The 13,791-nt window shown below is 41.5% G+C and overlaps 1 protein-coding gene across 1 annotated transcript in view; it reads right to left on the reverse strand.

The window, feature by feature from the left end:
- Positions 1 to 11,826, reverse strand: part of vgll4b (vestigial-like family member 4b) — a 36,326-nt gene extending 24,500 nt beyond the window's left edge. Inside the window, exons 1-2 of the mRNA XM_034585379.1 lie at positions 11,661 to 11,826; positions 9,758 to 9,831 (exon numbers count right to left, since the gene is read on the reverse strand). Coding sequence (XP_034441270.1) covers positions 9,758 to 9,821 — 64 coding nt within the window. The 5' untranslated portion in view covers positions 9,822 to 9,831; positions 11,661 to 11,826. The remainder of the gene's footprint in view (positions 1 to 9,757; positions 9,832 to 11,660) is intronic.
- Positions 11,827 to 13,791: the final 1,965 nt, after the last annotated feature.

Below are 13,791 nucleotides of genomic sequence, written 5' to 3' on the forward strand. Positions count from 1 at the left end.
AAAGTCATGATGAATAAAGTCATTTCAAAAGATGGTGTCTGCTTTCACGTTAACGCACACATTTGTCCTGCAGTTATCACAGAATCCTGACTTAGAACTTAGAAGCTCTCTGACACAGTGTCTTTGTTCTGGCCCTCCAGTGAGATTGAATAACTATACTAAGGAGATTAATGGTTACACAACAAATTGGTGAAATTCCACCTCTTCCTTCCATATGGACAAGTTCTTACACATAACTTAGCCTCCTGTGCTGAAAGCCTTTCTGTTTTCTGCAGCATGACTCAGGATTAGAAGTGTCAAGGTGAAGAGCTCGCCGTGAGGGCTGATGACCAATACTGATATCAGCCATAGGAAAGAGCAGGCTGTGGCATCACCCCTTTTAGGAAAATGTGAGTGTCTACATGATGTAACACGAACTTTCATGTTAACGCCTGCACACATTTTGATTAAATGAGCTGGTTTATACAATCTCCATGTATTTCATTTATTTGGAGTGGACTGACAGAAGATATGAGAAGCAGGGTTTTTGCTAAATTGGAGGAGGTAGGTATCCTCTAGGAAGCATACAATTTAAAAAGTATCACAAGTGCAAGTGCTGCAGTTTGTTATTATTTTACTCCCTTGTTGTTGTTTTTTTTTACAGTTTTCAGGATGAAAAAGGAGAGCTGTACACAGAGAGTACACAAAAATATGTGATTTCCACGGCAGAATTTATATACATGTCCTGCCTCCTACATGCTCTACCCTGAATGTTCCAAGACATTTTCCTGTAAATGCCTGACCTGGACAGTTTACCATTGCTGCCTCTCTATGTGAAATGCAAACTCCAGATAATGTACAGATCCAATTTTCTGGAGTACATCTGAAATCAGCTTTACAGTCTCCAATTAACCTTAAGTGCATCTCTTTGGACCGCGGAAGCAGGCCTGAGGGACCTGACAAAACAATAATTATTTTTTGCGCACTAACTGACATGAGTAAATGATCCACAAGTGCACCCACCCATACATCCATCGTTCATGCACTGGAACCCTCTATTATCGCTGCTCTCCCACTCATCGGCCCTCTAACGTCCCTGCAGGCCTGTTTATTTGTCTGATCTGTCAGGACGAGGCACTGCCAACCTACTTCATCTCCTGTGGTGTCGTGTTTCTCTATCGGAACAGGTCTGGGCTTCTCTAGGGAGTGGGTGTGTCTGGATAACAACACGGCACAGGGCAGGTGGTGATTCATCCTAATGCTTTATTAACACACTCCGCTGTTGTGACACAAACACTGGCAGAACAAGAGACCAAAGGATGATGGTGGAGTGTAAAAAGCATTAAAACCTTTCCTGCTCTTTAACTCGGTGCGAGTCGTTCTGTTTATTTACTTATCGTAGGGAAGGATCTTTATGCCCTAAAGGAAGAAAAACTTTGGCCTTAAACTTGAGTAATATCATGATCTTGACAACAACGATGACAGAACAACTCTCACCCGGCGGAGAGCAAAGGTCAAGTCCTTGATTACTTTATGCCACCCTCTGTTGAAATACTTTCGCGGCATTACCAGCTTTGTTTACATAGTGACACAATGGAATTGGGAACGTTCGTCCCGTCTGAAATGTGTTGTCTCAGCTCTTGGTATCAGGGTTAACTGTGACTTCGGCACAAACCTGGAGGCTGTAAAAAGCTTTGATTACACGTGATGTCAGGTTTCTGGGAGTGTTTGGATGACAGCATCCTCAGCACTCGCTCACAGTGAGAGGGAAATATCAGGTTGCTGCGCTAAAACAATGATAACAACAGGTGATTGTGTGAAAACGAAGCTATGCTGTCATTTCCCACCTATGTGATCTCGCACATCTTACCTGCTGTGGCTATGCTCTGTTTAAACCATAACTCATTTTGTGCCTAAACTGACATACATTTAATTCTACCTAATTCATAGGTGAATCTGTATTACAATATTTCTCCAGAGCAATATTTCTTAAGGTAACATAAAGACAGACAAAAGATAAATTTGATAAATTGATACATGAACTCTGGAAAATGTCTGGAAAATTGGGTCATTTTCCAGAGTTTATCATTTGATAGATTGTTTGGGTCAGACACATTATCAACATGCAACTGTCATGAACATTCGGGTGAGGGGTGACACCTGCATGGAGCAGGAGGCAGGACATGATGTACTATTGTATTATTCTGCTGCGGAAAGCACAGTGTTTTTGTTTACAGCACATTAACACTATGTGTATGGCTCCTCTTTTCCATCCTAAACTATTTATAATCTTCCAGTTTTGTGCCTGCCTCGTGTTAAAAACATCACCATCGGTACAAACATGTGTACACACACGGTATCTGACGTGGATATCAAGGTCGGCCTATGACGTTTCCAATATATCACAAACAGATCTTATTCCTGGTAATGAAAACTGATCGCCGCCTTCAATTGCGAACGGGGCCCATGACAACATTCTTGCCGAGCTAACAATTAGCTGGTAGCAAACTGACTCCAGGGAGCTTATCATTTATTGGCCAGGACTGATCCTACAGAGGACAGCAGGCCCTGTGCCACTACCACTCGAGTTCTGCATCTGTGCCTGGATCACAGCCTCACTGTGCTCAGATGTCATCAACACAACCTTATCGCTGGATGCCGAGGATACAAATACTACACATACCTTTCTTAGAGGAGGTATTACGATGTACCACCCCTCCTTTCTTCCTCAATCTTAAATCAACTGACTCAACACTCAAAAGGAAAACATTGTAAATCTCAGCCATAATAATTTCTTTGCACAATAAAGACTAACATTTTGTTTAAGAGAGCCAGTGCAATCCTTTTTCCATTGAATTCTGAGTAACTATGGTGAGTGCTATCAAAAAGAGAGGAATGTAAAGTATGTGTGGTCAGTGCAGCTCTGAGAAAGTTACCCCAGTGAAGCAGCAGAGCTGGTATGGGACCAGCGAGCGTGGCATTTACTGAGAGGGAAATGTTGAAGAAAAGCTGCTTTGACCAGGGCGACTGACTAATGACTATTTAACGCAGACTCTTGTTTAGATAACTTTGATGAACAAATTACTTTGGGAATCTCCTGCTATGCAACAGCGGAAAAAGGTTTTCATCTGAGTGTGTGACCTGTAATATAATAGTATTATTTGATCTTTGCCCGTCTGACCAATCTTGTTACTGGCAGAAGTAGATGGGGAAGTGTATCTGAAAAGCATGAGGCTGTGCACGGCTGCCTTAGACCAACAGTGATGGTGCCCACATGGAATTTAATTTGTCATATCAAATTTGGGGGAAAATAAATCACTTACAGCAACACAATGTTGTTTTATTTTGACCATCACATAACAGTTTTTAAATCACTTTGATGGGGCACAAATTTAATAATACAGAGAATGGCATCTCTGTCATTGCCACACAGCGCTACCAGAAAGCCTTCTATGGCACCATGTAACTCTGGTGTACCGGGCAGGAACACATAAGAAAAATGTATTTCAGCTAAGGTTCAAATAAAACTATGCATAATCCTAGAAATCTTTATCTGTGGCTCACATATCTCGAGAACTGTTCATCTTTTTTCTTCTTCACACTTGGCATGTGAATGGTTAAGGGCCCAAGAAAGTGCAGTATTGAGTTTGGTGTGATTTAGACACGCGATCTGTTCAATATTAATACATTTTGAATAAATTACTGCAGGTCACTTTTACAGTTTCAGAAAGAAAGCAGCGACCAGCGTCACCACAGGCCAAACAAACAGCCTGTTAAACAGGTATATTACACCTCTGACCTGTAGGGGGACCACGAGTGTAACCAGGAGCAATTCACACATTGTGTTACTTTAATGTTTGTGCCTTAACATAAATTAAATAACAAAAAGCTGGTGAGAGGAAATCACCAGATATTTAAAGTAAAAAAAAAAATGTTGTGAACCATGCACAATAATTACTGGTAAAAGTGAAAAACAGAAAATCTGTGTGCAGAGAAAAACAAGGGTAAATTGTATTTACCCCCGTGACCCAGGGCAGTGACCTTTCCACATCTGAACTCGTGACCAGTGGCGACCTCTTGCCCCTTGAGTCGTAATGGCCGCTCGCTGAACCACAGCACTAACAAAGCAGTGACGATGACGCAAGTGCCTGAGTGTGTGTGTGTGTGTTTGTGTGTGCGTGTGTGTGTGCAAGTAAAACAGCTGAGGGATATGTATGTAGAGTGACAGAATGAAGAAGTGGAGGAGGGTGAGACAACAACAGACCGACTGATGGCGGAGCAGGAAGTGAAAGAAGGAGACTGTCACATGTCCAAAGGAGGTTTTCCTACCCCTTGGGTCAGCATTTCATGAATTTCTCTATATGCAGTTTAAGGGGTAACGACCAGTGAGCTGAACAAGGGACCCGGGCATGTTACAACCCTTTCAGCCCACTTCCAATTTGTGTCAATAAAAACTAAATCAATAAATAAACAAACAAATATTAATTTCTCTCCTGAGACTACATTTTCAGACCAGGGGCAAAATATTTTTTTTTGTTAAATTCCAAATGATCAACAGCTCAGGTTTGTAACGTAGTAGCCCTTTAATATGTCCTACAGGAAACTTACAGCAACCAATCATATTTATCCTTATCTTATCAGTTAATATTGTAAAAAAGAAACTCGATCAATGGATTCCGCAAAACCCCCCAACAGAAATCAAGACACACATTTTTAACACATCAACAAAGCAGCATACTGTAATATTTTGACAAATCAGTCCCCATCCTCATGAGCAGTATGATACAGTATTCCTGTATGTGGAAAGCTTGCTTTGTGTTTCCTTTCAGTCAAATCCAGGTAGTACTCTGTGTAATAAGAAAACCAATATTTTCATATTACGCAAACACAAATGCAACTAGAATGGCACTCAGTAGAGTCATCTCACCAAATTCTTTCCCAGGCCCAGGCCCAACCCTTCCACCAAGTTTAGTTGAAATGTGCCACAGCTTGGAAAGTTTTGCCTGTGAGGAGATCACCCTGATTTTAGTAATATTGTAAAAGGAGATCATCAATTGCCAACTCTACGTCAACACACACTATCTCTGTTGTGACTCGCTGGGTTACATGGAAAAGCAAGATCCACATCACGTGTTAAAGTACACGTTTTCTTAACCTTCAAATCTGTCAGAAGCCTGGAGAGGCTGGAGGACAAATCCAATCCTTGCTGAAGACGTTCCAGACACACACACCCAAAAACCAAACCCACCCCACCCGCAGGCATCAATTTATGGTCAAATTACCTCCCACCTAGAATCCTGGTTGCCTCCAGTAAGACTTAGTGAAAGTGCCGTGATGCATCATCTCCGATTTCACTTTCAGCGTTGATCTGAGTAAACACCATCGAGCAGCGACAAGCTCTGACGAGTCTCGACTGCCCACTTACTGAGAGGAGTACCACGCCACAGTTTAAAGGTATAATATGAAAAACTGTACCACATCAAAACGTCTACAAACCACAGGACCTGTGTTAGGTCTGTTTGTGTACTTGTTTCCAGCCATTTTTAAATCTAGAGACAACAATACTTTAATCAAGGTTACAGTCCATTTGATAAGATTACCTGTCAATGGCATCATATTCCCTCAATCAGGACGTTTCACCTCACTTTTTATATCATCAAATAACTAAATAAAACCAAACTTGATTGAAAAATTAGGACTTGAACTATCCACTACCATGAAAGAGGAGCAAGCTATGACCTATACAGCAGTCAGCCACCAGATGGCTACTAAGACGCTCTGGCTTCACTTTTGGGGAGCTGCCATGTCGTTTGTCTTTATGATACATATATATATGATCCTGACAGTGACAAAAATATAAAGGGAGAGTTTATCAGACTTAATAAATATATGATAATGATGATAGGTACATTTTAATTTAACAAACATTTTTTAATACCCAATAGTGTTGCTGCTTTAATTTTTTTATTCTATTAGAACTACTCAGAAACAACACGAGGAGAATGTGATGATAAATGGAAATATTTCTTTTTGAAAAATGATCCACACACTGATCAATATTTCTAATGATTATAAATCAACAGTTCAGTCAGATTGACTTCATCAGACATTAACTATTCTCCGTCCTCTTGGCTTTGGCAGCACAAACAGTCTGACGTCACTTCTTGTTGACACTGACGCCGAGTCAGCTCTATGGGGATATTAACGACTGTTATCTTCCTGTTATCTTCAATCACCTGTCTGTCTGCGCCGCAGTCAGTGCATGATTTATAGTGTAGAAGAGTCTGTTCTAGCAGACTGCTTCCTCCTGACTGAAACCATGACACAGAGCTATAGGAAAAGGCTGTGGAAACTCTAACAATCAGCGGGGGATTCTGTGTGTGTCTGCGATTGTGTGCGTTCTCTCTAAACAAACAAGCTGTATCACAGAGTACAGAACTAGAGTAGAGGGCACTGTGAAGATCTCAGTCAACCACCTTCTCCTGGCACTGCTGCTTCTTTTGTTGTGGTTCCTGTCAGAAACAAAAGGGCCCTCAACCACCGGCCCTCCTCGGAATGACTGTCCGATCCATCATCCATGCAAACGACAATATTTGGATTTGTCCCTGCAGCTGAGTCTGTGCCTGCAAGCCACATTGTTTAAGGTTGATTTCAAATACAGGTTTGCTTCCAGGAAGGGTGGAGCAATCTGCGAGATCTTCCAAGCAGCCAGCAAAATTGCAATGCCGGGGTGATGGAGTGTTAAGATTTTCTACACAATGACTATTATATCGAGATTTCGTCACTACTTTAAATTTGCATTACTCTATATCCAAGGTCTGGACAGTTTGTAAAAGACCTGTCGATCACAAACAGCTTGTCCTCTAACAGGAAGGTGAGCGTTCACTAACAGTGTGTGTTTGTCTCTGTGTGGGAGAGAAAGTGTTTACTTCTTCTGCGATCACGTCATATATTGGATCTAAATGGAAAAACCTTGACGTGTTCAACCTCTCTGATCTGTGATTCCCATCGTTCACTTCAACCACTTTGCCTGAAAGTCTTTAAAGTCGCTACAATCAATATCTTTAGAGTTACAATGGACAAAATGATGATATGGAAGAAAGAAGTCACTCACAAACACGGTGACATCGAACATATATTCAAACGGGGTATAAACAACATCATTTGGTCTTGGAACAGAAATGACGTACATGTTTATTTGCATACAGAGCGGGGGAGTGAGATCCGATCCCAAGTGGTCATCAAATCTCTCAGGACAGATGTTATTACTGAACAGGGCCATAGTGATGAACCTATGTTTGTTTCCACTGCTCCTAACTGGCCAAAACAACAGTTATTGCTGAATTAACATTAACATTGAACATATATACAAATGTCCCTGTAGTGGGTACTATACAGAGGCTAATGGGGATCTACATAAACTTAAATCGTATACCTCTTACAAGTATTATATGTGCAAACTCCATGATTTGTTTCTGTTGCAGGCTTTTAAACAGTAAAAAAAATAAAATAATAGGTTTTAAAAAGTGCTCAGTCAGGAATGAAAGCAAATGTTTTCCTTATTCAAAAAGTCTTAATTGATCTGGGCCAAGACCAACTATTCTATTTCAGGACGGTAGTACATTTCTTTTCATTTTAGGGCCAAGCAGCGTGACCTTTGACCAATACACTACTCATGTGCTGTAATTCAATTCCCCTCAAGGTAGCATTTGTGTGCTTTCCTGAGAAATTCATCTCCCACAGAGATGAGCTATCTGCAGGGCTGTAGTTGGTAAAAAAAAAGGGAACAATGCTTTTCATTTTGATTCGTAAATGTCGTGAACTGCAGAACTGGCCCTGACAAGCCTCGCTCTGTCCCTGTGAGTTTAAGCGGCTGTTGTGGAGGCAGGCCTGAGCCTCTCCCTGTTCTGGGGCAAGTGCTCCGGTGTCAAGTGCTGCATACACATTAGAAAGGTTTGTCACAAATGCAAACAAGCAGGCAGCGGTTACTGGCTGGGCTGCCTGTTGGTCTGGTTGCTGACAGGACTAACAGTAGTGTGGCAGACTAGCTGGTTGGTTGACTAGCGAAGTAGGCTGACTGGCTCACTGGTTCCACCTTTTTTTTACTGCGCTATTGTGGAAACGGGTCGAGTGAATTGTCTTTGGACAAAGAGGCCATGCACGACCCACAACAAAAAGTGACATCAGTGCAGGGGCAAAAACAAAAACACTGCAGGGGAGCGAGGGAGCAGAGGAGGAGGAGTGGAAGGCTCCCATGCCATTTTGCTCTGAAGTGCAAGGAAGTTGATATTCAGCTCATTTAGGTCGAAGCATTATGGGAACAAGCTGGAGACACGGGATAGGTTACAGCTGAAACTCTAAATACTCCCTGTCTCTCAGTACAACAAAGAACACAAATGATTATTATGTTCCTGTAGATAGATTCCAAGTGAATAATGCATTATGCAGCTTTAAGGAACTTAAAGAAAGTGTGTATTTTCTCAACGTGAAATGGGTTTAACAGCAAGCTTGCACTTTTACTAAATTACACATATATGCTTTTCTTAATGGATTTCGGTGCATTATTTTCTTCCTTTTAAGAATTCAAACTATGGCTCAATCTGACGATTTAGTAGCTTTAAAACAAATGTAAAAAAACGAAAATAGCACACTAGACTACATACCTCCGCACAGGCCCAAAAGGCCCCCTAATGAAACCACATTTAAATTCTCTAGATCCAGATTTTAATTTTGAATCTGCACCAATCAGTCCCCTAGACATGACAGTTTTTTGTATTAAGTCCATGAATTATTCTCTGAGAAATCAAGGAAAATGTTGAGAAACAACCTCTCACAATGAAAAAACCCTGGATCCACCCCCCTTATCCAGATCAAAATTGTATGTGTTCCTCCTTGTGTCATGGCCGACCCCGCCACAAACTGTCATGGAAATCGGTTGGATAGTTTCTGTGTAATTATACTAACTGCCTAATAAACGCAGACGAAAACATAACCTCCTTAACGGAAGTACTTAATAAATCCACCTGCCTCATTCCTTGCCTTTTCACTCTAAAATATAGATTAAGTGGTGCAAAACTACAATCATTAAATACCTGACACATGATCTGCAAAGCTTATGCAGAGAAAGGTGAAAACACAAATAAACTACAGCACATTAATTATCAGTGGTATCCGCTGAATGTTAAGTGTCCTTGGAGGTTTCACCAGCTCTGGGGCCTGCTGGTTGCAGGGACCTGCTGAGAGGGATTGGCTGTTTCTCCTTAATCTGGGGAGGAATTTATTTTTACAGCAACGCCAGAAGTCTTTAGGAAAGGAGGAAAGAAAAGGCAGAAGAAGATGGAGCAGGAAAAGAAAGAGTGAGGCAGGGGAGACTGAGGAGGAACTGAAAAACACATGAAGATGGACAGAGATCAACGAGACAGAAAGTAAAAGTTAGAGAGAAAGAGTCAGAGAGGGAAACATCCCACCCTGTCTCCAGTGAAAGCCGGTTAACACTGCAGGCCAACAGCTGGTTAATAAACCAGTGTCGGCGGCAGTTGAGTGCAGTTGGTCTTATTTGCCTGAGTATCTACAACTGCAAAGCTCGCACCGCACAAAGACGCCTATTGTCTCGTGTCAGAAAACACGGCCGGAGCTTACAACTGAACATAATGTTGCACTTCATCGATATGTAACGCGACGCTAATCATACAAATCATTTGTCCACAATGCAGCCTTTGACGGCACAGAAAGAAAAACCGAAGCCAAGAGGAGCCACAGAGTTGTGAGAAAAACTTACTCTCTTCTTCGGTCGCATGAACAAATGATGCTGCTCTCGACAGAACATCCAGTGGTGTCTCCATGCTGGGACGCCTGCGGGACAAAGGGGAGGGCACTGAGTTCAATATGTTGTAGGCTTTCATCTGCATGTAGCAGTTTGTACAGAAACTGAATTATAATTTGGTGGATGTCACATTATTAACAACCTCCAAACTGTTCCAGGAAGTCCCAGGTTTTGAGGTATAAGTCATGAAATTTCTGAGATTTTAAGTTTTTTATAATGGTGCCAGTATGATAACTGACTTCCAATACAAACATGGGCATTTTGGTGAAGTTAAAAGAATAGAAATCCAGAATAGGTAAAGTAGAGAGTGAAATAGATTGAAATAATCATGTTTATGTACATATTAGAGTGAGTCTAGTCCGCTGTTTTATTTATTTAATCTTTTTATGCCGCCACACAACTTTGAGACGATAACTGGAAAGCTACAGTACATCCAACCTACATCATTTGTTCAGGAAAGAACAAGAAATTGTTGGGAAACAACAATTAGATCCATAAAATAAAGAATGAGCAAAACAAATGATCAGACTTTATATACATATTGTGCACCATTGCTATAAAGTAGCTGAAAATGGCTTCAGAGCTACAAATAACAATCATTTTCTTTATCCACAATATCCAGCGATCTGCTGATTATTTTCTCAAATCTTGGATAAATGATTTGGTCTTTGCATAGTGTCAGAGTGGGATGAAAACTGTAAGACGCAATATCCCAGAGGCTGTCAATGGCTTGTTTTGTCCTATAAACATTCCAAAAGTCAAACTTATTCACTACTGTATCAACAAGAACAAACATTAAGTCTCATTTGAGTAAATTCTTAAAACAATTCAGAATAGTTAACATTACTTAATCCTCTATAAACTGACCAATCGATTAACCATTGCAGCTTTAAATCCCGTAAGCAGCCACAACATTGAAATGTACATCATAATGAGGATATGATAAGACTGTACAGGTGCCAGTCTGCATTATGACATTCTTTACTTTTAGTGTCTGTTTGCTTAGGACACTGTATTTACGTAAAGTTTTGAATTCAGGACGTTGAGTAGTATTCTGTGGCTTCTTGCGTCACTACTCTGCTCATCGTGACCTTCGTGTGATCTTTGGACTTTTTCCCCCAAACTTTGTTTTCGCATATTTAGGATTGTTGTGCCTCAGTGTTGAGCCTTCAGACTCAGCTCTGCTATGAAAGCTATTTCTGATTAAAAGAAAAACTCTTCAGTTTTTGTTTCTGCATTCCTCAAATGCCAACCTCCTCATTTCTCCAGGGAAATATAGAAAATACTACTCCTGCAGCGTAAGAATAAACAGTAAAACTGAACTCACATGCACAAAGCGCCTGCGTGAAGTGCGTAAAGAAACTTCTGTGGAGACTCAAAGTGAAAGTGGTCATATTTAGCAGCAAGTGCATGCGTCCATTTTTCTTTATTCCCAGCAGCGGCGGCGGCGGCAGCCTTGTGACAGTGTTTACACCAGCCCAACTCCCTGCTTCCTTATCACTGACACTGAGCTGGAATTGATTTAGTGGCCAGGTTTCATTTCCTCCTGCTCGCACGTTTAAATGTGCAGAGACAACAACATGTCCCAGATCCGAGCAGGAGGAAAGCATGCGGCTTCAAGTATAGGAGGTAGGAGGAGGAGGGTGATCCTTCACGTGAGAAAGTTTGGGAAGCCGTGAATGAAATTTCAACAAGCACCCTTCGTAGATTAACACGGAGACGATCTATGTTAATGTCTGCTCTCCATTTATCTAAGGTTGGACATTTATTTGGGGGAACAACTGGCCCTGAGATGAAGAGCGCACCCTCCTCATCCTGGAAACAACGTTTAAGTTCTTCATGTGTGAGCAGCACTCACCTCCTTCGAGAGCCACTTTGGTATCTTCCACACCGGAGATAAAACAACAAATAAAAATAGAGATAAATTCCTCATGCGACAGAAAAAAGAAAATCCGCGGCAAAAAGCAGTCCGCTGCGACGGAAGACAATAGTTACAGAGCTGTCGGGACTAAGTTGGTTGTAAACGAGGAGGAGGAGGAGGAGGGAGGAAGGAGGGAGGGAGGGAGGGAGGGTGGGAGGAGGAGGAGGGGAGGGGAGGGGAGGAGGGGAGGGAAGGAGGGAGGGAGGGAAGGAGGGAGGAATGCCTGGAATGATGGAATTCAGTTCCTAGCAGGTGGTGAAAGTGCAACGCGCCGATTGGCTGGAGGAGCGCCGCGGTGACATCAGCATACATTATGATAAGCAGGCCTTGACGTCACTTCCCGTGAAGGTGAGGCCGCCGTCACCGTGTTTACGACCCGGAGGTGATGACGTAAGAATAGTGATCATAGGCTCCCTCAATATAACGTGGTATTTGGTTTCGTTAAAAAAATAAAACAAAAGGAAGATTTTTTTTATCAACAAATGCAAATGTAGCAATAAAATAACCTGTTTACTTTTTTCTGAAACAAATTCCAAATCATCCAACAAATAGGCTGTTAAACTTTGAGTGTGTTTAAATTCTACAGGATATTTATATGATTTATATGTTTACATTTACATGTACATCCCTGGCTTGTATGTTTGTATGTTACTGTTTGTTATTGTATACAACCCCATTTATACTTGTTTCTAGTTCTGTTTCTTTTTCAAAATAAAGAAATGTTCAATTTATTGACTCATGTTAAATAACATCTATATATATATATATATATACACTACCGTTCAAACGTTTGGGGTCACCCAGACAATTTCGTGTTTTCCATGAAAACTCACACTTTTATTTATCAAATGAGTTGCAAAATGAATAGAAAATATAGTCAAGACATTGACAAGGTTAGAAATAATGATTTTTATTTGAAATATTAATTTTGTTCTTCAAACTTTGCTTTCGTCAAAGAATGCTCCATTTGCAGCAATTACAGCATTGCAGACCTTTGGCATTCTAGCTGTTAATTTGTTGAGGTAATCTGTAGAAATGTCACCCCACGCTTCCTGAAGCACCTCCCACAAGTTGGATTGGCTTGATGGGCACTTCTTGCGTACCATACGGTCAAGCTGCTCCCACAACAGCTCAATGGGGTTGAGATCTGGTGACTGCGCTGGCCACTCCATTACAGACAGCATACCAGCTGCCTGCTTCTTCCCTAAATAGTTCTTGCATAATTTGGAGGTGTGCTTTGGGTCATTGTCCTGTTGTAGGAGGAAATTGGCTCCAATCAAGCGCTGTCCACAGGGTATGGCATGGCGTTGCAAAATGGAGTGATAGCCTTCCTTATTTAAAATCCCTTTTACCTTGTACAAATCTCCCACTTTACCAGCACCAAAGCAGCCCCAGACCATCACATTACCTCCACCATGCTTGACAGATGGCGTCAGGCACTCTTCCAGCATCTTTTCACCTGTTCTGTGTCTCACAAATGTTCTTCTGTGTGATCCAAACACCTCAAACTTTGATACGTCTGTCCATAACACTTTTTTCCAATCTTCCTCTGTCCAATGTCTGTGTTCTTTTGCCCATATCAATCTTTTCTTTTTATTGGCCAGTCTCAGATATGGCTTTTTCTTTGCCACTCTGCCTAGAAGGCCAGCATCCCAGAGTCGCCTCTTCACTGTAGACGTTGACACTGGCGTTTTGCGGGTACCATTTAAAGAAGCTGCCAGTTGAGGACCTGTGAGGCATCTATTTCTCAAACTAGAGACTCTAATATACTTGTCTTCTTGCTGAGTTGTGCACCGGGGCCTCCCACTTCTCTTTCTACTCTGGTTAGAGCCCGTTTGTGCTGTTCTCTGAAGGGAGTAGTACACACCGTTGTAGGAAATTTTCAGTTTCTTCGCAATTTCTCGCATGGAATAGCCTTCATTTCTAAGAACAAGAATAGACTGGCGAGTTTCACATGAAAGTTCTCTTTTTCTGGCCATTTTGAGAGTATAATCGAACCCACAAATGTGATGCTCCAGATACTCAACTAGCTCAAAGGAAGGCCAGTTTTATAGCTTCTCTCACCAGC

Source organism: Hippoglossus hippoglossus, chromosome 5, assembly GCF_009819705.1.
Source record: "Hippoglossus hippoglossus isolate fHipHip1 chromosome 5, fHipHip1.pri, whole genome shotgun sequence".
Lineage (NCBI taxonomy): Eukaryota > Metazoa > Chordata > Actinopteri > Pleuronectiformes > Pleuronectidae > Hippoglossus > Hippoglossus hippoglossus.